We start from the raw sequence: 25,349 nt of genomic DNA, 5'->3' as shown, positions 1-25,349 counted from the left end.
GATGTATATGTCATATATAGAACATATGACATGTCTAGATAAACTTGAAAAATTTATGACAAAAGTAAACTAGAGTAAAATGAAAAAAACATTATTTGAAAATCAACTTACATGTACAAACTTTTACATGACTCCAAGTAAGTTGACATTAATGTTTATATTTAAAACAAACACACAGACACACACATGCACACCCATGCATGTATGTATCAAAATTAAATCGTACCTGTAAAGTTTACTGGGATGTAGTGTCCTACAACCCCTTTTTTCACAGCTGTTTGAGGGACTCTTTTTTGTAAAGGAAAACACAGTATGTATAGGAACAAACAGATTTTGGAAGAGAAAGCAACAGAATTCAGGGGTTGTACCCTGTTTTTGAGAGCTCATTTGTAATAGATGTTTATTACCCTCCTTTTAAATTCCAAACGCATTGCTGTCGATTTTTAACACTTGTGATTAATATCACACCACCTTCAGTAGAAGTCGTGCTTCAGGCCTACAGTTTCTTAATCACTCACTTTACACATATTTTCTTCATCTGTTTTCATTCTAGTTGATATTCTTAGAAACCAATGTAAACTTTTTGAAATACCTTCGAACCTTTAAGAATACCTGGATGAACTGTAGAGAGTCCTCAATAATAAAGATAAACTGCTACTTTTTCTATAGTTAAATTTCAAGTCTTTCTCAAGGAGTTTAAAAATCACCTTCGTTGTAGCAAATGTGTTTCCCATGTATTCCCAAATCCTCCCGGGTTATTGGGTGACTGTATATGTTGAACACAGTTCCTGGGACGAATATGCCGTCCACTTTCCTTGTGCTAAATCGGATCTGACTCAGAGAAAGGTAGACTGCACAAATAGTTAAAACTCTCCTGCCTTTGATGCTCTTCATAGATGCAAATTTAATTATTTGCTTTCAGGACCCTTTGAAACCCACAGGATGAATTGTGATCTCTGCCCACTCCCTGCCTCCCAACCCCCAACAAAGATAGAGTTTTGAGGGTCTGGTGGCTTCAGCTGGCAGGTCTTCTGTCCCTACAAAAACATGGCTCATGGGAGCCAATGCATGTGAAAGCAGTGGACATCCCTCTAGTACTGCCCTGAGTACAGATAGCAGGCTGCACAGTACTTTCATGGGAAATGGATTCATATGCGGCTTACTTGCTTTATGAGTCTGACCCCTACCAAAGGACCCTCCTCAAATGCGGCTTTTATCTATTTTATTTATCTTTCAAAAGAGTCGTAGTGGGTTGTCAAGCATGATTGAATGTCATTTAAGGCGGCAATGGCTTTCTTTTGTATTGAATTTACCAAATGTACAGCTATGCTACTTTGGGAGTTTTATGAAAGATCTAATTGAAAGTAAAAGTAGAATGTTTTTTTATACATTAGCACGAAATTATGGCACAATTGTAGAATACATTCCAAAGAGACAGAAATATTGCAGAATCGTGACCCTTTCACTCAAACGGATTTATTGTATATTCCCATCGCTGGGAACCAGAAATTAGGATGTAATGATGCGTGCTGCTAATGCATATTCTTCCCTTTTCCGCGCTAGCACAAGTATTAATTCTTGACCAACAGGTCAAATACATCTCATTCAGTCTCCCATAGGTTAGAAACTAAATGGTTTCTTTTCTGCCTATCAAGCTTTTGTCTGATGATGTCATGAACACGGAACCCTGTAGCTGAATCAAAAAATACGTTTTTTAAGGCAGTTTGTGAACAAGTGCTGTTAAGCAGAATAAGAAGCAGATTTAGACTGTAATCGAAAACATCCTCATTTGCAGAATAATAGTTGGCTTTATCTGAATTATCGAGTAAAGACGAGCGCTGTACGAAGACTTCTCAAGCACTTTTCAGACGTTCATTTGAGGAGGTGCGTGTTTGCGTGATAGCCACGGATTGCACTTCACGCTGACGCAAAAAAGTATAAATATGGGCCTTAATTTAGCAAAATGGGAGTACACTTTAATTTACTTTGTGGGATCTAACAGAACTATTGTTGGCAATATACGTAGAGTGAGATTTATTTTGGACAGTTTTAGCTATTTGCTTTATTCAGCCAACTTAATTTAGCTAGTAGCTTGAGACTCCAAATAAGTTAGCACTACGTGTGGATTCCCAGAATGAAATGGGAACCAATTTAGACCTACCCAGATTAAATGCCAGAATTAGTTGGCGTAGTGTCATCATAATTCGTGTTCGACACCAATGAGGCTGATATACAAAATGTTTTAATAGTCACAAACCCTCAGATTCAGTAAATCTGAGGGTTTGCCACCGCTAAACATAATTTGCAAATTCCTAAACCCAATTAATGATTCCGAAAAGGTTTTCCTTAGTCCTTAAATGGGTTAAATGAACATTAAGGAATTACTATTTAGAAAGGGAGTGTTAAGGACACCAGTGCCTACTCCTAAAAAAGATTTGGTTACATTTTTTGTAAATGTGTCCCAATGTCTTTTTAGGAAAACTAAATGTAGTTAAAAACAAGACTGATTTATGTAAAAGCAATCACAGACATGGTGGTGTGTTTGTAATAAACACTATACTGAGTTAATTTCAATAGCAAACACTGATTTTTCGAAGTGAGGCTGATGATAGTGAACTGGTACAATTTATCGCTAAAAATCTAGACTAAAGAAGGGACACGCAGAATTATGGAATGTTTCTGAGACGAACCAAGTGTATGTCAGAAGACCAACATCTCCAGTAAAGCGATGAGTCAAAAATCATGTTCAAGCATCGCAACTATATGTTGTCCATCCCGAAATGTGGATGGCTGTTTGGTAGTGCAAGCTACTTCTGCAGAAACACAAATTACTTAATATGTGCCATAGGGCTTTCTGTCATTCCCAGCACCAGATGACATGTCAGGCTATTGTGACCACATGTGCTGCCTTTAGGAATGGCCAGTAATACTCTCCATTTAGATTAGAATACCTCAAAGCATCAGTCAAAGCCCGAGGCCATTTACTGGTTGAGGCCCCTACCACTGCTTATTTCTGGATTCTATGCATCATTTTCTTCTGAGCATTCTCACTTATTGAACATTTTAGTTCCCTGGTTGGTGCTTGTAAAACTGGGATCCGGGCACCAGGCATTTTGAAGTCTATACATGAATTTGCCACCCCAAGAGCATTTCATGACCAGGAAATGGGCAGAATCCAACCTGATCTACTCCTTTGAGGGCACAGAGAATATTGCTGATTTCTTCAATAATACTTAAATTGGCAAGCATTGTGCTTGTTTCCTCAAAGAGGTTCTGAGCCATGGAGTCAGAAAAAATATCCAAGTGCATTCCTAGAAGCCAAATATCTGTGACTTAGTCTCAGCTGACCACACAAAGAATGCAGCTACTTGAAAGCACCTCTTTCCCAGCATTGATAAATCGATAAGTCCCTTTTTCCACCTTCATACTAGCAGACAGAATATGGAGGAGGAGTGGGAGTAACCCTGGAATAGTCAGGGAATATTGACTAGTGAGGAATGATTGAGGCACAGACGGTGTGTGGCAAGCTGGGACACCAATTTAAAGCCTAATCTTCTGAATAGAGGATAACGAGGGAATATAAGGTCATCTTCAACATTCTATCAGAGGTTTAGGCCTCTGGGAGTTTATATTTTACAATCCAAAGAATCTCTTTTTTACCAGCTCACATGGGCATGGGCATGGGCTAAATGTCTTTTGGCCAAGGATGGATGACTCTAGGACCATCATTTACTGGAAAAATTCACACTTTTAAGTTCTTAGCATAACCTGCTGCTTTTTTGCTGTTAGTGTAATAGATAGTGAGGCAATTGTTTTCAGATCATTAAATTAAAAGTGGCTAACAAAGGGTATAGTTTTTCCACTATTTTGAGGCAGGGGCACAATCTTCATAGGTTTACCACATAAACTGGTAAGGTTAGGAAGACTGTCAGAAGAGGGGGGAGATGTAAAATCCGTATTTGCCAGGTGAATGGGAAAAACGAGGTACAGCAAAAATGTTCTTCAGGGAAGATTGAACCCTTTTATCTGCAGGTTCCAGAGGAGTTAAATCTTCCAACCTCAATGAGATGTGACCCCCCGCCAAAAGTTCAGTAATAAAGAGTCTCTGGAAATAAAATTTGAAAACCTTACATACTGTACAGTTTCAGCCAGCAGCTGGGAATACATGTTTTCTTGGCATTCTTCCACTCTTGGAAACAAGCTTCCCCTTTTCTCTAGTAAAGTAGAAGACATCTAACCGCTTACACAATCAAAAATGATTGAAGTGGAAGATTGAACAATATGTTGAAAGTCTCCCACAGGGCATCCACACCATGACAACTCTACAAATATATTTAACCATAAATTCCACTTTATGCACCTCCTTAAACCTTTCTGCTTTAATTGAGGTACAGTTTTATTTTAAATGCAACTGTGCAGGACTACGTTACAATGGTCCTTGACAAAGTACTTCAGCCGTTTCAAAGTGATCAATCAATCATGGAGATTTGTAGTGTGTGAACTTGTCACACTGGGGTGCCTCCAGGTGCTGGAATGGGGAGGTCTGCGAGTCTTGGCTGGCTGGTAGTTGCGGTCTAAAAGATATGTCTTTAGCTGTCTTCTGAATTTTTCCAGAGAAGGGGAGGTGTGCAGATGGAGGGAGAGGTCATTCCAGGGCTTGGTGGCAAAGTGGTAGAAGGAGTGACCAGCAAGGGTTTCCCGACAGATGTGGATGTTTGGCAGAGCGGAGCTCTCTGGTGGGTCAGTGGAATGTGATGTGTTTGTTGATATAGGCAGGTCCAACGTCATGGAGGGCTTTGTAGGCATGCATGAGGAGCTTGAAGTGGCATCTTTGCTGGACATGGAGCCAGTGGAGGGCCCTGAGGTGGGGAGAGATGCTGGTTCTTCTGGGGAGGTCGAGGATGAATCTCACTGCTGTGTTTTTGATTGGTCTTGAGTTGGTTAAGGAGCTGCTTCTTGGTTCCTGCGTAGAGGGTGTTGCAGTAGTCGAGGTGGCTGGAGATGAGGGCCTGATTGACTGACTTCCTTGTCACGATGGGGATCCATCGGAAGATCTTGCGGAGCATGCGGAGGATGTGGAAGCAGGAAGAGGAGACAGTGTTGATCTGCTGTTTCATGGTGAACTGGGTCTCCAGGATAATGCCGAGATTGCATGTTTGGTTGGTAGGGGTGGGAGAGGGGCCTAGGGCGGCGGGCCACCATGTGTTGTCCCAAGGGAGGGCTTGTTCCCGAAGATGAGGATTTCAGTCTTTTCCAAATTTAGTTTGAGGCAATTGGTCCTCATCCAGCTGGTTATTTTGGGAAAAGAAAAGGTGACAGATTGTACTTCTGACGTACCTCCAGGTATGCCCTCTGCAGATGTGGAGAAGGTACAAAAGTAAACATGAGAGGTGTTAGCTTTAGAAGTGTGACTAATTTTTATTTAGGATATGACAAAATCCCTTTCTCTGGGTTGGGTCACCCTAATATCAATCCAGTGATAAGGAAGAGGTAGTAATATTTTGTGGGAACTGCCTCCGAGATAGAACAAGTAGACATAATAATAGCACAAGGACTAATGCCACATGGTATGGTGCATCCAGAAGCATGTGTAAATCTTTCTTGCAGACTCACACCACTACTCACTCTGAAAAGAAGCATGTAAGATAAAATATTTTGACTACCAAGTTGTCGGTGAACGATATTCTTCTATGATTGTTACAACTCAGTATTAATCTTGACTTAAAAGCACAACCAGAACGAAATGCTGTGAGTGAATTTACTGAGGGGTGATTCAATGTACGTCAGTTAACAATAAAAACAGCAGTATCTGGCAGTAGTCTGAAGACCAAAGCTGTCAAAAGTACATACTAATGCACTACAGAGTAAATTGCACAGTTCGTATTAGGAAACATCTAAGTTAGATGAGAATGTAGTAGAAGTAAATTAGTCCAGAACCGAAGGGACTATTGGATAGATGTTGGAATCAGTGGTGTTGGCCTTGGCAATGTGTGCAGATTCACCCTCAAATGTTTTGCTTTATCGCTTCCCGTTTTGCTGAATTAATATTTGCTGGCTTTAATACTCTGTGGACTTTACTACTGTTACTCTATTCTAAAGTGCTTGTACCCTCCCCTCTAAAACATAGTGCAATTTGTTTACACCTGATTGATATATGTAATCTGCTTATAAGTGCCTTTAAAGTGGTCCAACATGTACCCAGGGCAAGTAAATTAAATGCTAATAGTGGGCCTGCAGTACCTATTGCCCTACCACCTATGTAGCCCTTTAAAACATGTCTCAAGCCTGCCATTGTAGCTTGTAGTGCATTTGTAAACTGCCAATTTGACCTGGTAAATTACATATTTTGCCAGGTCCATGCCTCCTTTTTTTATATATATTAGTAATTCCTAGGTTATGCCATGAACAGTCCATTAGGCAGAGTTCATTATATCTAAAAAGATGGGCAAGCGCCCTTAAGTTTTTAAGTCCTGATAGTGAAAAACTCACAAAGTGAAAACATTTGTTTGGGAGGATGTAGAAATGTCCGGTTTGGCATCTAAGGACTATAATTTAAAATCCTCTTTAATGGTAAAGTTAGATTTTAAGTTCCAACCTGAAAATCGCACTTTTAGAAGGTTGGCATTTTCTTGTCCTAACCATTCGGTGCCTGTTTCCCGAGTCTATGACTAGGTGTAGTTGGCCTTTATGTATGCATTCCAGATAGCCACACAATAGGGGGACTGGGTATTGGTGGGGACAGGACTGTGTACAGCCCCACTTATACTTCAAGCAGCTGCTTCAGCCCTCACATAAAGAACTTCACACTAGCCTTTTGCTACAGATGTCCTGAGGCCAGGGCTTGGAGGCAGGGAATTCAAGACACTTCTGGTGGGGGGGAGGGGGGGAGCCAGACGTTTCTTCCTCTTGAAAGCTGGCACTAGGTATACAATTAGGACCATCAGACCCACTCTTTAGTTCTCTTACAGACTTGCAGAGGACTCTCAGAGAACTTCCCTGATGCACCAAGAATACAACCCTGCTGCCTGAAGTCTGCCTTGTTCCCTCAGAGGATTGCCCTGCTGCTTGAGACAAGGTTTTCTGCTTCAACCCAAGACTCCCAGAGTGACTCCAAGGGCTAGTTGGCTGGCCTCCTGATCAGAGCCTCAGGTAGAGAAAAGGCTCCAAACATCTTTAACCCACACCTGGACCTAGTCTGAGTGAGACCTGACCCTCCAAGTGGTGCCCCTCCAGTTATGGACCCGTGAAAATGGTGCACAGATAGCCCAAATCTAAATCATGGGACTTAGAACATTTTCAGCCAAAAAGTGCCCTGAGAACCAAAAGGAGATCGAGAGGAGACCAAGACATACCTGCTCACTGATCCACCCAGGGTGCATCGCCGGTCAGCCTGATTTTGCAGTACTTCCTTCTACATTTTTCTCTGTAGCATCAATCTTTCCTGCGGCTCCTTGCAAAACGGGTGTCTGGCCTCGTGGAGCCCTTGACGGCTTCAGCTTGCAGATTCCTCCAGCTGGAGATTTTTAGATTTTTGACTTCTATAAAAGAGACTAAGGACCTGATTTAGAGTTTGATGGATGCATTACTCCATCACAAATGTGACTGATATCCCGCTCACCGCATTATGATGTCCATAGGATATAATGGAATTGTAATGCTACAGACGAGATATCTGTCGCATTAGCGATAGGAGTAACTCCACCTGACATGCTCTAAATCAGGCCCTAAGTCTGAGCGTAGAAATCTTCACTATCACTTCTTCCAGCAGCTCCCCTACAATGATGCTGTCTCCTTTAACATGGCTGGCTTCCCCTCCCCACTGAACTTTACCTTCCAAGACATTTTTTATCAAAGATTCTTCTACGTCCGAAAGTAAGAGGAGACTGAGCTCAATTCACTTTGTGTATCTGAACCTTGCCCCATCACAGTCAGTCATACCTTTCGACTTTGTCCTACTTTTATGAGACAAGATGGCTGCGATTGGCGCTTTGTTTTATTAGGCACTATTTTTCAATTCAATCTTTATAAATTCATAATTCCAGTTGTACTGATTGAATTCTTGTTGTTTTGGTGTCAAATAATTTATTAAAATGTGCTCTGTTTTTCAAAATTGGTATGGATTTTTTTATGTTGTGTTTTCACATTATTTCTGTTTGAGTGCTACATAAATCCCTTCCACATTGCCTCTGAGTTAAGCCTGACTGCTTTTGTGCTGAGCTACTAGTGGGTTAATTTCAGATCAATTTATTGACTTTTTGTGGCTCATGCTGACAAGAATTGTGGTTCTTGCTTCAGCAGTGTTCACCCCTCCCAAAAGACAACCCAGTTTCTCATAAGTGTGACCAAATGAAGCAGATCTGCAAGGTGAAGAGAGCCAGTGCATAAGCCCATATAGAGATGAAAAAATATATATATATGATTGCCACATTTCTTCATGTATCAAAGCAAACCATAAAGCCACTAATTAAGTCTGTGCTAATTCCTCAGCACAAAAGCAGTCAGACTTATCTTAAAGGCAATGTGTGAAGTTGTTATGTAGCACCCAAACACTAACAAAGTGAAATTATAGCGCAAGAAAAAACGAATTTAGAAAATAAAGTAGCATGATAAATTGTGAATAAAATAACAAAACTCCAATTAGTATAACAAGAGATGTGCAATTTGAAAGGTTTGAATAAAAATAGCGCTAAGAAGATAAAAAGCGCTAATTGTGGGCACCTGGACACTCTAGACTGGGACAAAGTTACAGGTTCAGGCTGACCATGATGGAGTGCAGGCCAGCCACAGGGACCCAGCTAGTCCCACTGAAAAAGTTACCTTCTCAAAGTCTGACATGCAGAGTTCAAAACTTTAGGATTACATAAGAAGAGCTCAGCTAATGCTAGCCAAGTGTCCATGGTCTGGGGGGGGACCTCTCGTGGAATCAAGAACTCACTCCAGCAGATGACAGCAGGGCCCAGGCAGATCCAGTGGCAGGTCCAGACAGGTCCAGTTGGAGGTCCAGCAGGAGACAGATGCAGCAGGTCAGCTGTGCAGTTGAAGGGAGGACTCTGGAGCTTGCTGAGTCCCTGTAGCTCAAAACAGGAGTTAGCCAACTGACTCTTGGTGTCACTCTGGCAGTCTTAGGTTGAAGTAGATAGTCCTCTCCTTCAAGTAGCAAGGCAGGCCTTGCGCAGCAGTGCCATCCTCTGAAGCACAAGGTAGGTCTCCAGCAATGGAGCAATCCTCTGAAGAACAAGGCAGGCCTCAATCAGCAGGGCAGTCCTCCGGTAGCAGCAGAGCAGATCTCTAAGAGGCAAAGCAGGCCTCAAGCAGCAAGGCAGTCCTTTGAGAAACAAGGCAGGCTTCAAGCATCAAGACAGTCCTCTGGAGTAAACGGCAGTTCTTCTGTAGTCTTCGCAAGTCCAGTAGTGTACTGAAGAGTGGGTCTATGGGTCCTCTTTTTATACCTGTTGCCAGCTTTCAACTCAAGTCTTCACTGGGTCTAGGGTCAGAAAAGGCTAGTGTGATGCTCTTTGTGTGTGTGCTGAGGCTGCTCCTTTGAAATGTAGGTGGGGCTAGACACAGCTCCACCCCTCCTATCTTACCTGGATGTCCCATCCTGCCAACACCTAGTACCCCTTTGTGTTACTGTCTGGGAGGAATATACAAAGGCTATCTGCCAACTTCACAAAGTCAGTTTGTCCTAAGGGCAGTTTATTTTGGAATAAGATTTCTGATATATGTTCAATTACACTACCATTTGATAAAAAACATGTTTTTCTAGAAGGTTTGTCTGTCAACTATTTGGCACACTAAAGCCATGGTTGGGAGATTTGGTGATCTAGTTATTACTATAGTATGAAAAATGATTACATCTAACTAGTAAGACACTCCTAATATTAGTTTTGTCAGATGGTGGAATTTGTTGGGCCATAATCATAGACCAGATTGAGCGAATGTGAAATCCACACCCCAATTAATTAAAAAAGATTAGTTATGGGTTCCACTTCCCTCCTTTCTTTCTAGACAGCATCAATTAGCCTGATGCTAAAAACATGTTTGAACCTCAATTAATATACAATTTTAACAGAAGGTTGTCAATCAACATGATTGACTCTGTTGTATGCCTCATCTGATTGTCTCCTTTGTAAGGCTTTTTTTTCTCCTTCCTTTTTTCTCATCTTTTCCCTTTTTCCCACTTTCCTTTACCATATATATATCTCTCCAAAACGTATAAAAAACTATGCTTAGTATTTAATGTTATTTAGAGTACGAAGAATTTAGACATGTTTGAAATATATTGTGCTACACCCTTTGAATATTTCTAGATTAAATACATATTCTTTTGTACTCATTATGATTATTACCAAATGGTTGTATTTTCTCTCACTTCATTTTATTTCAATAAATATTTTTTTAACATAAAACAGATATGAGAAAAATTGTTTGAAAGTCAATAACAAATGAGTCAATAACAATATCATATGTGTGCACATGTAAATTTGACTGTGAATCAATATTCTGAACGTTGTTAATAATGCGCAATTAATATTAATGCACAAAAACCAGCAGTGGCTTAAAAAAGCATAATAAAATGCATAATTTAATGCTCTCATTTGTAAAGTAGTGCAGTTCACTCTCCGTCCCAGGCACGGAAACTGGTAATCCTGGTACAGGTAGAGAAATACCGAATGGTTATGGTGACGCCCAACTAGTATTAACATACCTTATGTAACATGCCCCTTCTGTTATTGCCACTCACAAAAACGCATTCTATTTCTATTGGGGTAAAGTAGAATTTTGACACAGTAAGAAATTGTTTTTGATAAACATTTGCTTACCCCTTCAGAGTAAAAGTGACAGACCCATAAAAAACCGGAAACCCTATAGTTAAAGTTGCAAACAAATATCCAGATAGTGTACTTATTTAAAATGGTAACACTAGCGCAAAAATGTGAGTAATTCCTTTCAATGACTCATATGTAGCGAAGCACAACAAGGTTTGAAACATTTTAAAACCAGCGCACCAGGCTCCCTCGCCATCTTGTCATAGGGAATTATCATGTTAGCATGTGCTGCACTGAGAGGCAGAAGAAATTCCATTAGGAAGACCTGAAGCAGATGCCATTTCTCATAGTGGTCTTGCGACATAGGATGTTAAGTGCTAAGCAATAATCCATTGGGTGAGTTAAGGCTGCCTTCTTGCACTAAGTTAGCCATGACACCTTTTGAAAAGAAACCTTAAGTAGACTGAATTGATTTGAATCCATGCCTATTTTGCTTCCTCTGGTACAGCCATTAACACCCAGATTTGAACAGCTAATGGCAGAAACAGTAATTTAAACATACGCTTTTACAGATTTTTATTTCCTCAGATTACTATTATTCCACCCTATCACAGAAAGTAAAACACGGTCATCCTTCCAGTAAAGGCTGCAGTACAGTCGTCAGGGTTCACTCTGAAATTATGTATTTTATGAGGAATTTAAAGCAATTAACTTTAATTTTCACATCGGTATATCAGGCCTACTACAAATCTCTTCATTTTCATATTATATATTGCCTATTTTGGTTCCCTTATATGTATATATTTTTCAAAAATTCTCTTACTAATACCTCTTCTTGTTCTTCCTGTGCAAGGCTTACTATTCTATGAGGTGGTTGATCATTTCGGTAAGGGGTCCTATTATATTAGATTATTGATCGGCTTCGTTTGATTAGCCATGTTGCTTGAATTACTTAAAGTGATCTCATTCTGTGGAATAGCTACAATCCTATTCAGCCACCCTTCTCCTTTTATCCATTTCTAACCATCTTTGCATAATGTCTTGCCAACCCGTGATTACACTATCATAGAGCAGTTTCTTTTCCATCAGGTGCTGGTTTTCTTATTCATTCCCACGTAGGGCAATGTTACATTTATTCATAAATATTTTTTTTTTAAACCAAACTGATTTAGTTTGATACTTACACCTTCACTGCATTCTTCTAAGTTTGAACAGTCATTCATCATATGCTTCAGTCCTCCTTACATTTTTTGTATCTTGTGCAAGTTTCAATAGTCAGTTTTTGTGGATAGTCATGAATTGTAGTTGCCTCATGCCTTGGTGTAAACATCCACTGGGCACTCATATCACCCCAAGGTGCCTGGTGTCAGTGTTTAAACAGATTAGCATGGAAAACACTAAATGCAATAGCCAACTCTTCAATGTTCATAAATAGTGGTCTGTATTTATTAATTCTTCTGTTCCAGCGCAGACATTTTAAGTTTCCATCAAGAGCTAACCCCACAGGTATTTCAAAGAAAAATGTGTGGTATGGCACAAACATAATTTACCAGAAAATAAGAGTAATAATTCAGTTTTATCTCTGGAGGAAACAATACTGACATCATTTGCATGCCCTAAGGAAGTGATTTCCTGATAATTATTTATTGTCCCGTGTGAAGAACGAAATTCTGATCTATCTAGCCCACCTATATTTATTACATTTGAAACAAGTGTTTTTTGAATCCGTGCTGGGAATACATTCAACTACCTGAGTCTCACTCACTGTAAGCTCTAGTAAAATGGCTTTGAGCACTAACTACCAGTTCCTGCCCCTGAAAGTAAGGTTTGCTGCTACGCAGCAGGGGTAAGTGGCTCGGGCCTTGTCACATGTGATCACATAATACAGATGTGTGCATTTGTGTGCGGGCTGAGTGAGTGGGCAGTGGCGACCGGCAGCTTTAGGAGGGAGGGGGCGGGCGGGAATCACACACACACACACTCAGTTTTTCACACACAGACATGCACGCATGCACGCACATCCATTAACAACACTCATAACATTTAAACATGCAGGCACGCACCAAACATTCATTTTAAAAGTTCACACACACTCATTCCTTCACACACAGGCACACACGCACATCCATTGACAACACTCATAACATTCAAACATGCACCAAACATTCATTTTAAAACATCACACACACTTAATCTTTCACACACACACATATATGTACATCCATTAACAACACTCATAACATTCCCTTTGTTCAGCCTGACAGACACTATTCATGAAGGAGGGGCAAAAGGTGGGGGGGGCGTGGCCCCTCTGCCCTAAAGGACGGGCAGTCTGTGAGTGGGACTAACCTGTTTTGGATAGGACCTTTACTACATTGTTTATGGCATGTGCAAGCCTTATAATTTAATTGCAAAAACAACAAACTGATGGATGGAATGCTTGAATTAATCACAGCCACTGTCAATCTCTTTGGCTGCATCCCAATCCATTGTTTTTTGCCCAACATTCCCCCTCAGTTTGGACCCACCCATATGCATATCAGTCTTGACTCTGTTCCTCCTGGGACCAGTCCAACCCGAACTGCCAGGCCATGTCCTCCCTGAAAAGAAACAAGCAACCTAAGATCCGTTTTGCCCTAATTAGGGATCTTCAACCAGGTATAGCTTGGCTTCAGTAGCACAGTGAGCATGGGACCCATGTCTGGGCAAACTTGGTGCACTTAGGGCAGCTAATGCAAAACAACATTCCATCCATCACTTTATTGGTTTTGCTTTATAATTTAATTGAGCATGAAATCCCACATATCTTTTTAACTATAGTGTGAGTGTAGTTCTTCACTGAAGCTCTGCAGTGTTTTACTGTATTACACTGTAAATGAAAGCTGCACGAAAATAACAATTTTCTATTGGCTGAACTCAGAGAATAATTTACCATCCTCTTCTATAGGTAATCAAAGTGCAAATATAGTATTAATTTGACCAATTTTGCACTTCTTCATGTAGTTTGTCTTTTGGTCATATTTATCTGAGTCAGCCCTTAATTTGGTTTGGGTTTTGAAATGCACAGTTGAGCTACGTTAATACTCTGTTGGCCTTCAGGTATATGAAAGCATTCTGCTCTCCATGATAAAGATCTCCTGTGGGAGCTCTGGGCTTCTCCCTTTGTGTGTCTGAATCACCCAGGGAAGTCCAGGGCCATTGACCTCCCCTTAGATGAGCTTCCGAGGAGGGCCAGACCCTCAGAAGTTCTATCCTGTGTCTTCCCACTCTCCATGCTCATGCCCAGGGGAGGGTGGAGCACACCATTTCACTGAGCCCTACCCACACAGACATGAGCGGGATGAAAAAAGAAAAGTTTGGCTTTTGCACTGGCTTTCCAGTGTGAGGTGGGGGGAGCAGCCAAGATTTCAAGATGGGTAGAGTTTCATCGCAGTTTTTAATAAGACTCACTTAGAGGAGAGACATCTGTTTCTAAATACCCCCCTAAAAAGATGCACCATAGACCATGGTGTTTCAAAAAGGAAAAGTCATAAAATTAGAACAATATGTGCCCCTTTTTGGTTGTGGGGCCCTTTAGAAGGTCTCACCATAGGCCTTTCCACCTGCTATGTACATAAATGTATATTTTTACATTTGTGCAAAGTATTTATTAGTGTATGTAATGAAATACTTTTCCTTTTTAGCAGAAAAAGCACTGTCTGGGCAGTGATTTAAAATGAGATGTTTGTTGCATTGATTTGCGCTCTCTCTCCGGCCTACAGTGCCTCCCCTGTGCAAGCCTTGGACTACTCTGCCGCACTACCGTGAGAGCCAAGTGCTAAACCAGGGTTCTTTGCTCCTATTCAGGAGCTCTACTGTACAAATCCCCCAGACCTTAATTTAAAATATTGAAAATTGGTGAATGACTCTACTCCTTAATTTGCTAAACCAGGGTTCTTTGCTCCCATTCAGGAGCTATACAGTACAAATTCCCCAGACCTTAATTCCAAATATTGAAAATTGGTGAATGACTCTAGTCTTTAATTTGTAATTAGTAAATTAAGTTGGCATCGAGTACATCCCATGCATGGTATAGTATGTATTATGTTGCATTAAGCCCCTGTTGCTCTTTCATAGTTCATACCTCTATTTTCCTTTTATCTTCAGGTTACAGGGCTGTGTTCAGCATCTTCTTCTGTGTTCATCTGATCTTTGACTTGCACTTTTCAATTTTTCTTTTTAGCTTGATTTTTGGACCATACATTTTTTTAATTATACCTCTCAAATAGGATTTTTATGAATTACATATTATAGTAAATCCAGTGGTATTTTTTTGAAATTATCTATATACATATTTACCATGAATGCTTAATATATTTCAGCAATGACTTAAAGAATTTCCAATTCATTGTCCTGGATGAAAATGCTGCTAGTTTATAGACATATACAAGCATGGTTAAGCATACATTGAATTATCATTGAGCTAATTGGCATATGTATCAGAGTGAGGATAAATTGGTAGTTGGCAATGTAAGAAACAGCCCTTTACATTGCAGAGGAAGGAAGGTGTGAACTAATTTTTGTTCTTTTAAGATATCTATTAAGAGATGGAATCTAGAAGTGATTGCAGAATCTTGTTAAAGTCTCCCCTTTATTATATATGTGTTTTGGAACGCTGCTAAGCTCTCTAAATGGTTTCCATAATCATGTTTGTTTATCATATTAGAAGCACACAATTGAAAAACAGTTGCCGCTATTACACATTATCTTTCCATTTTTAACTCATGGTTTCATGAGTTCATATGATACTTTTTTCTTTATGATTACAGCAAACCCATTTGTTTGCACAGCTTGATTTCTATATTCACAATTTCAATTCACTATGCTTGCATGCGTTCAATAGTTTCTACTAGTTATGTGAGTTTCAACTAACAACCTTTTTCAGGGAAGTCACATCTATATGTCTGTTGTTGTCACTGAACATTCAGACAGTTGATGTTCCACATTACTAATTTTTGTTTATCACTTTAAGCCAATATTTTCTGTTTATATATCCTTCTTATGTATTGCGTGCCAAATAATCTTGGCCTATCAATCTAATTTTAAGTTGATGGATTCTTTATTTTCCCAGATTCTTCAATGTGTTGATGCTGCTATTTATCCTATCCTTTTCAAGCCGCTGTGGACAAGATCTTCATGGGCACAGATTTTCCTTTTCCTATTACATGTTTGCGTGACTACATTTTTACTCTTCTCTTGGCTTACCTTCTATTTCCTAATAATTATGGAACAAATCCTTCTGTCTGCTTTTATTTTATGGTGTTTTGTTTCTAGATTTACTGAAATAAAATCACAAACCTCCCCTATATTATTTAACACTTTAGTTTCAATGGATCACTGTAGATAGACTTGCACTTCTAAGAGTTTGAATTTGTTTAATGTATTGATGTAGGGTTTAAGGTCACATCATTTTTGATCCATGCTTGGGAGTATATCAGGTCTAGTCAAGAATGTTAAAACATCTCTTCGTCTTCATGTTTGAGTCACTGAACATCTCAACACCTCCTACTTTTCTATATGCTAATACAAGTTGTTTGGGGAGCACCTAGAGTTTGAGTTATTCCATTTCTGTTAAGCTGCCTACCTGCATACACATTCTATCTATTTATTTAGATCAATCTATCAATCAATCAGTAAATTTCTAAAGCGCGCTACGTACCAGTTAGGGTTTCAAGGCGCTGGGGGGGGGGGGGCAGCTGCTATTGGTCGAAGAGCCAGGTCTTGAGGAGTCTCCTGAAGGTGAGGAGGTCCCGGGTCTGGCGCAGGGGGGTCGGGAGGGAGTTCCAGGTCTTGGCGGCGAGGAAGGAGAAGGATCTGCCGCCGGAGGTCTTGCGTTGGAATCGGGGGGCGAGGGAGAGGTTGGCAGAGCGGAGTTGGCGGGCGGGGACGTAGAAGTTGAGTCTGTTGTTCAGGTAGGCGGGTCCGGCGTTGTGGAGTGCTTTGTGCGCGTGGGTGAGGAGTTTAAAGGTGATCCTCTTGTCCACGGGGAGCCAGTGGAGGTCCTTCAGGTGGTGGGAGATGTGGCATCGGCGGGGTACGTCGAGGATCAAGCAGGCGGAGGCGTTCTGGATGCGTTGGAGGCGTTGGATGTCTTTTGCTGGGATGCCAGTGTAGAGTGCGTTGCCGTAGTCAAGTCTGCTACTGACGAGGGCCTGGGTCACAGTTTTTCTGGTTTTCGTGGGGATCCACTTGTAGATTCTACAGAGCATGCAGAGGGTGTTGTAGCAGGAGGAGGAGACTGCGTTGACCTGTTTGGACATGGTGAGAGCGGAGTCGAGGATGAAGCTGAGGTTGCGTGCGTGGTTGGCTGGTGTAGGGGGGGGTCCCAGCGCGGTGGGCCACCAGGAGTCGTCCCAGGCCGAGATCAATCCAGTCTTCTAACTTCCTGCCCTTTCTCAATAACATCGAGATCCTGCACTATTTTTATGACCATCGAGAATGACAATAATTAAAAAAAAAAATCCTAGTTTGATTTTCCTGTGTTTTAAAGTGCCCTTATATTTCCTATTTCTCCGTTTTTAACTTACAGTCCATTCTCGAGGTAATTTAATTATTCTTTTTCTCATCTGAGTTTTCTGAAACATGCCAATTACTGTGACCATAAATATTTTCCTACTTATGAAGTATTATTCTTCATTGATGCAATGATTTCTTTTTATTCACCCCGAATTTCCGTCGCAGTTTGTGATCAGTATTATTTAAAGTTTTATTGGAGTGTTTGCTCCAAGGTTTTTTTGTGGATGTGTTTCCTGCCACAATTTACTGTACTTGCTACTGTTTTAATTTTGCTTTTTTTTGCAGGGAGTACTGGATTATGTTTCCCAACTGCATTGTCAAATTTATTAAATTCATCTTTTTTCTCTCCCACCATATTTTGTTCCTAAATCCTAAAAACAAGCATTTGCTCTTTATTAGTTGTCTTGTTTTCATTTCTTTCTTATTTGCTGTATTTTCATTAGGGATTTGAGTATGAATTTGAGGCTGATTCTCCTTCTCTCATTGACATAGATATTCAGTCTATTTGAAGGATTGCTTTGGACTGGATTCTTCTTCAGAATTTGCAAAGTGAAAATGGAACTATAAAAAAATCCTACGTGTTGCATTGCCTAGCACTTGAGGGAATAAAAGTTCCTGGAACCATACAATGACCCATTTATTCCTATGGAATTGTAGTCTCAGTGTTTGGTTGTTCATCCTGCAAAGACCTGAATAAATTTGGTAATCCTTTAATGCTCCCATTCTAAGACTGACAAACCAATGCAACATGGTGCCCATTTTCCTTGTGCCACTTATACAAACTGACTTTTGAAGTGGCAATTTGAGTAACTGAGACAATTTACATTTTCTTGTATTTTTATATTTTTATTGTTTGTTTCCAGAGATTTTCTAGATTTTTGCAATATGTCTATATAAATGTAATCTTTTCTTCATTTGTTTTGTAGAAAGAACTATAGAAGATCATGAAATGGTTATTGAAATACAGTCAAGTTGGGGAATGGAGGAAAGTCGGTTCTATTTCAGGAAAAACTTTGCCAAGTATGATTTTTTTGAAAACCCTCTGGTGAGTGGCATCCTTATTTCACAAAGCTATATGGAAAGCAATGCTACTGGTTAAGAAAAATCCTTGCTAGATGCCACTTTAACTCCTCTAAAACCAACTAGCGATCAAGCAAGATGATACAGGGGAAGATGAGGAAAGGATGAATTTTTAAGATAACAAGGCTATCCCCTTAAGAGAGGGAAAAAGCAATAAGCAAAAAAACCTCTCAATTACAATTCACAAGAACAATGTCAAGCATAGATGTGATGTGAAACAAGGGAAAAGTATGAGTTTTTTGAAAACCCGCTGGTGAGTGGCATCCTTATTTCACAAAGCTATATGGAAAGCAATGCTACTGGTTAAGAAAAATCCTTGCTAGATGCCACTTTAACTCCTCTAAAACCAACTAGCGATCAAGCAAGATGATGCAGGGGAAGATGAGGAAAGGATGAATTTTTAAGATAACAAGGCTATCCCCTTAAGAGAGGGAAAAAGCAATAAGCAAAAAAACCTCTCAATTACAATTCACAAGAACAATGTCAAGCATAGATGTGATGTGAAACAAGGGAAAAGTAAGTGGGCATAAAACATGAAAAATGTATTCCTGGGCTTTGAGATTCAAGGGAACTGCAAACAATACTTGCCTTAAATAATGTTCTTTATGAGCATTTCCTTCCCTGACCCAGAAGTGCTTTTTCACCATCTTGGTTTGGAATATGTCAACTGAGCTAAAAATAAAATGGGGATGTGCAATAATAGAATTAAACAGTGGCTGTGACTAGAGGTGAGAAACTATAGAGGTGCTTTCTTCAGTTTCCTTGGTAACTTAAATATAGAAGATGAAAACACACCAGCTACTTCAAGAAACAACTGATATGTAAGAGGTGGATATGTTTATATCTCTCCCCAAATTGCCCCTTGAAACAACGCTCTGTGGGGCCAGAACAATGCCAGCTGCAAAACAGAGGAATGGTTTGGGCTAAAGGGGGGCACACTTGCTCATGTCTAAATCTCTGAGGCAACAATAAACTGTGGGTGGTGTTCTCCCCTTGCGTCCACTACATGTGCAGGTCCTAGTTCTTTCCCATATTGATGGAAGCAACATCCTTGTTGGAAGGTGATTTATTAGTAGGTGCATGTAGGTACCTCCAACTAGTAATAAGGCTACAATCACACATAAAGTCCAGTCAAGGTCTCAATACATTATTCCTTGGTTTACCCTTGGAGCTTTGCTCATGAGCAGTCAGGCTTAACTTTGGAGACTGGTGTTTAAAGCATTTAATATCAACAAAAACGTACATAAATCAGACAGAACACAAAATAAAACTGCAACACCAATTTATAACAATAGGGAATAGTTTTCAATGACACCAAAATGACAAAATTCCAATGTAGGGAATTTTTAAAGTCTAAATAAAAAATGTGCTTTCTAGCACCAAAAAGTGAAAGCACCAACCGCAGCTATCTGGTTGCACTTGACCAGGTCAAAGGTGAAGTTGGAAGCTAACCACAATGGAGCTCTGGTTGGATGCACTGAGCAGTAGGACTCGGTCAAAATGTTACTTTCTGACTTAGGCCCTCATTTCAACATTGGCAGTAGTAGCCACCAACTGCCATGGCGACAGCCGCCAAAAGACCGTCGTCGCGGGTGCCATCCGTTCGCACACCTGGATTTCCACCACAAGAAGTGCGGAAATCTGGCTGTGGCCATACTGGCATATGGTGGAAAGGTGGTGCTGCTACCACCAGCAGCGCCACACCAGTACACTGCCACCAGCAGTATCATGACACATGATACAGCCTGACGGTGTTCTACTGGCGGGCACTGCGGGCGGTAGCAGCGCCCTATCCCGTTCCCTGCTGGAAAACCCCTTGGATGCAAGTAAGTTGGTCTTCCGACAGGGGTGAGGGGTTGAGGGCGTTGTGTGTGTGTGGGGGGGTTCTGTGCATGTATGTGTGAGTGTGTGTGTGAATGCAACTGTGCGTGTAGTGTTGTTTGCGTGGGTGTATGCTTGTGTGAGAATGCATGTGAAAATGGAAATATGAATGCATGTCTGCGTGTCAGTGTGAATGCATGTACGGATGTGTGTGAGAATGAATGGATGCATGCGTGAATGAATACGTGTACGCCAGTGTGAGTGTGTGTGTGTATGCGTGGTGCGTGTCTGTGAGTGTGCGTGAAGGGAGGGGTGGGTGATCGGAAAGGGGGAGCGTGGATGGAGGGGAGGTCATCTGGGGAGTGTTTGGGGGATGGGTGAACCTATTACCAGTGACAGGGAAGGAGTTCCCTGTCACTGGTAGGGCCTGGCATCATAGTTTTGAAAACCATGGCGGTAGGCAGGCTCATAATCACACCCGCGGTACAATAGAGACTGCTGGGCTAGAGATTGTTATCTCCGGCTCGGCGGCTGCTACCGCCATGGCGGTAGGAATGGTTAATTGGCGGGTTGGCTGCAGCCAACCCGCTGATGTCATAATGTGGCGGAATGTACCGCCAGCCTGTTGGTAGTACTACTGCCACACTATCGCTTACTGCTGGGGTCATATTGACCCCCTTAGTCACTTTTTTTGTTATTTTTCTCTTGCTGTCGAGCAAGGCATGTCAGCATGCCGTCTTGGGGTTCGACAAAGGCAGCTTGCTTCAGCGCAAGGCCTTGGTGAAATACTGGAGGCCTTGGTTCTCATCATCGGTGGTGAGGAGTTCCAAAAAAAACTGAAATTCAAGATGGGTAGCTCCTTTATACCTATTACTTGAAGGGAGTACCCTCCTGAATCCTTTTGTGAATCTCTGGGCGTGCAGCAGGTGCAGTCCTTATGAGTGCAGTCCTTCTTGGTGCGGACCAGGGGTTCAGCAGGGCAGTCCTTCTTCTTCTTCTTTTTTTTTGTCCTCATAATAGTCTGCATCGGCGATCAAGGGTCATCAACATGTGCCCAAAAGGAAACGACTCATCCAATTAAATCAGTCGACACCGAAGGGCACATGTAACTTCTCCTCTCCCCGTCCTGATCTGTTTTGACAACAAACACACTAAACAAGTGTATACCTAAGCCAACCAGACTCACGGGTTTAACCCCACATTGCTGGGCATTTTCCCACATAGCCCCACAATCATCTCTTTTGCTAAGGGGACCCATACGCTCCAAACTGCAGTAACAGTTTATAGATGGCAACCAACCGGAGGCTGAAGGGGATGACGACAAAATCCACCTCAGACAGGTTTGCCGTCTAGCCAGAAGAATCTACCAAAACATCAGTTGCTTATAACACCCAAAGAGCTTCGAATCCCATGTTGAACCATGTGCTACTCCAAACATTATTAAGGGGAAGTTACCTCCACCTCTGAACTTATGACATCTTTAAGTGTTCTTTCTACAGCAGCCCAAAAATTACTAAGCTTAGAACAGCTCCAAAACATATGCACATCATTTGCCTTTACCTCGCCACAGCGTGGGCAACTTCTCTTTGACTTCCCCGAGGCTGACAGCTTCTACGGGGACCAATATACCCTATGCAGCGTAAGCAAACGATTTTTCTTCAGCGAAGCCGATCTGGTGGCGGACCAAAGCATAGAGCATGAAGTTTCCCATGTTTTACCAACATCTAAAGCTGGGAGGGCCTCGCCCCATTTCTTCACCGGAAGAGGCAGCACATCATCCAATGCATCCAATAACGCCTGGTACAAGAATGCAATCTCTTTATAAACCGAAGCTTGAACTAGATACTCCTCCCAGATGTTCTTCACGACACCCTCTTCTTGGAGAGTGGTGACCCAGCTGGGTAACTGATAGTATTTAAACTTTGAAATCCTAAATCCCGCTAATTCCTCAAATTTAGACCAGGAGATCAACTTGGAGCCCTCCAAAATTTGGCCCCCACCTTGCCACCCCCCTGGCCTTTAATAGATGTGCCAACTTATCTATAAGACAATCAGGTGTACCAGATGAGTCCCAGACTGGGGCCAAAAAACTATAATACGTAATCTCTAATGCTTGTCAAACCAACCACCAGACCCTGGCAGCATCCTTAAGTATCTTCAAACAAATCTTTTTGAAGTATTTTGGATGACCAAATTTATACAAAAAATGTTCACCCGTCTTTGAAAATTTCTGAGTCATTGTGTTCCAAAATACCGCAAACTCAAGTAACAAAATCTGCACATTCTTCAAATGAAAGGCAAGATAGTATTTATCAAAATCTGGAGCCGCAATCCCTCCTTTTTCTTTGTTTCTACATAATTTTTGCCATGCAATTCGCACCCCCTTAGATGACCATACAAACAATGTCAAGTACCCCTGTAACTTTTTAAACCAACACCCCTTAAATTCTAATGGAATTGCATTGAACAAAAAAGTAAATTTTGTGAAAATAATCATTTTAAGAATATTAACTCTTCCTATAAGAGACAGGGGGAGACCGGCCCAGGTTCTAAGAAGTCTTCTAGTTTCAGCGCAGGCTTTATCAAAGTTAACCTTAACCACTTTCTTTAGGCTAGAAGTGACTTGAATCCCCAGGTATCTAATCTGTTGCTTGACTAGGGGGCTATTGTCAGTAGTATTCCAACACATAATCTCAGTTTTCTCCAGGTTCAAAGATTATTCCGACACCCTACCAAAATCCTCTAGCAGCAGGGTAATTCTGGGAAGAGATTGAATCAAATCACTGGTATAGATCATGAGATCGTTGGCATATAAGGCAACCTTCTTTACCCAGCCATTGCTTTGGAAAGGGAGAATCTATCAGCCCTGATTGTTGCAGCCAACGACTCAATATATAGATTAAAAGGGAGGGGGGACAATGATCAACCCTGAAGAGTCCCTCGTCCTAGATACCTTGTCATTAACCAAGAGACTAGCGGTCTGGCATTTATAAATAGCCTGAATTGCTCTTAACAAATTTTGGCCCAAAAGAAGGACCAGTTAACCCAAAAAGCCTTAGCAGCATCAAAGGTAAGAACCGTTAATGGAGCCCCCCTGGAATTGCCATATCTACTGCACCTAATAAATCATGGGTAACTTCATGCAGTTATCTACCCTTAATAAAACCCTTCTGATCTTCATGAATCAACCTGCTAATCGGTGGCTGAAGCCTTTTAGGCAAAACATAAGTACAGAGTTTATAATCTGAGTTCAATAGAGATAGTCCGATATGAACTGCATTGTACCGGGTCTTTCCTGGGTTTTAGAAGGAGGCTAATTATGCCTTCATCCTAGGACTTTGGCATATCTACACCTTCCTACAGAAGAAGGTTAAACAACTCCACTAATATTGGCATAAGCTCATCACATAACAAACAGTACAATTTATTCGGCAAACCATCCAGGCCAGGGGACTTCCCCTTTTATACATTTTTTATTGCTGCCTCCACCTCCCCCTGATCTATCGTCCTCTCCATCTGTAATTGATAAATTGCATCTAGCTGGGGAAGATGAATCTCTTCCAAAAAGCATCTGGCCGTCTCTTCTGAAATCTTCAACTCATCAGTATAAAGATTCTGGAAAAAGGCTGTGAAAGCCTCCTCTATCTCAGCTTCTCCATACACAAGGATCCGGTGATCTCTGATTTAATTAACAAAACAGAATTCCTAGAACGGTCCGTTTTAGTTTTCCATGCTAAAAGCCTACAACTGCCTTCCCCATATTCATAGTGAGCATACCGGCTACTGTCCCATTTCCTTCTATTTTTCCTCTCAAGGAATAAATGTAGATCTGTTTTAGCAGATTCTAATTGAGTTTCCAAAGTAGCTAATTGACTATCCTCATGTTGATGAATATTAAAAATTGCTTCCTGCAAGGAGGCTATCTGGGATTCTAAACACTTTAGCTGTTTTCTCTCTTCCCTATATTTATAGGTAGCCAAATCCACAAGCCTTCCTCTAATAAAAGCTTTATATGCGTCCCACATCGTCTGTAAAGTGGTAGAACCATAGTTAATATTCAAAAACTCTTTTGTATCCTGCCTCAGACCATCAACTATCATTCCATCCAAAAAAAGAGCTCAGTTAACTGTCCACCTGGGGATAGAGGACTGAATATTAAGAGAAACATGCAACTTTACTGCAGAGTGGTCCGAAAGATGAGCCAGAGCATGGCCTACATAGTTCACCATATCACCTTGATTATTTTGTACCCAAAAAAAAATCTATCCTAGACCGGTGGCCGTACTTTTTATTGTTAAACGTAAACCTTGGACCCTTACCCCCTTTCCAAAGCCAAATATCTACCAGACCGAGGTCTACCATTGCTTGTTTTATCCAAGACCGAGTTTTAGGGAAGTTCACTGTCAGTCTGGAAGTAGACTTATCTAACATAGGGTCCTACAAAACATTAAAATCCCTGCCTATTACAATTGGATGTTTTGCTACCAATAAATGACTGTACAGTTCCTGAAAGGGTGCTAAGTCATCCACATTAGGTCCATAATATCCAACTATTGTAAACCAAACCCCATGCAGGCCCACTTCCGCTATCAACGACCTACCTTTGTGGTCCCTTACAACATTTGCAACAGCTGCCCTTAAAGATTTCTTGATAAGGATTGTCACACCTTTAACAGCGCATGATTGATTAGTACTTGCGTTTAAACCCACCCAATTAAAATGCTTAAGGATATTATTCCACTCTGACTGTAATAAGTGGGTCTCCTGTAAAATAATCACATCCATAATTATCTATCCCTCTTAGAAATTCAAAATTTTTCCTCCTTCTCCCTTTGACCCGCAGACCATTAACATGAGAAAAATTTCAACAAGACCTTCTTATGACTAGCCATTTTTCGAAAAGATAGAAAGAGAGAGAAAAAAAACAAAATCTAATCGCACTGTCAGACCCTTAACTAAACCACATGTGACAGTCCTGAGGACACTCGTGTGTACATCCCCATGCTCCCCCACCTAGTTAAAAAAAAAAAAAAACACCCAATACCAAAAATCACCCAAATATCTCCCCCTCCCGTGGGAACCCTCCATACTATTTTAACAGAGTGCATATTACTACCCCATTTA

At 41.0% G+C, this 25,349-nt stretch overlaps 1 protein-coding gene across 3 annotated transcripts in view; it reads left to right on the top strand.

Moving 5' to 3' along the window:
• Positions 1 to 25,349, top strand: part of GRB14 (growth factor receptor bound protein 14) — a 1,076,705-nt gene that overhangs the window by 476,604 nt on the left and 574,752 nt on the right. For all 3 annotated transcript variants that reach the window (XM_069224269.1, XM_069224270.1, XM_069224268.1), the window contains exon 3: positions 18,251 to 18,369. In XM_069224269.1, the coding sequence (XP_069080370.1) occupies positions 18,251 to 18,369 (119 nt within the window). The remainder of the gene's footprint in view (positions 1 to 18,250; positions 18,370 to 25,349) is intronic.

Source organism: Pleurodeles waltl, chromosome 3_1 (genome assembly GCF_031143425.1).
Source record: "Pleurodeles waltl isolate 20211129_DDA chromosome 3_1, aPleWal1.hap1.20221129, whole genome shotgun sequence".
Lineage (NCBI taxonomy): Eukaryota > Metazoa > Chordata > Amphibia > Caudata > Salamandridae > Pleurodeles > Pleurodeles waltl.
The sequence above is the reverse complement of the archived record's forward strand: the minus strand, read 5'-3'. Positions and strand labels throughout refer to the sequence as shown.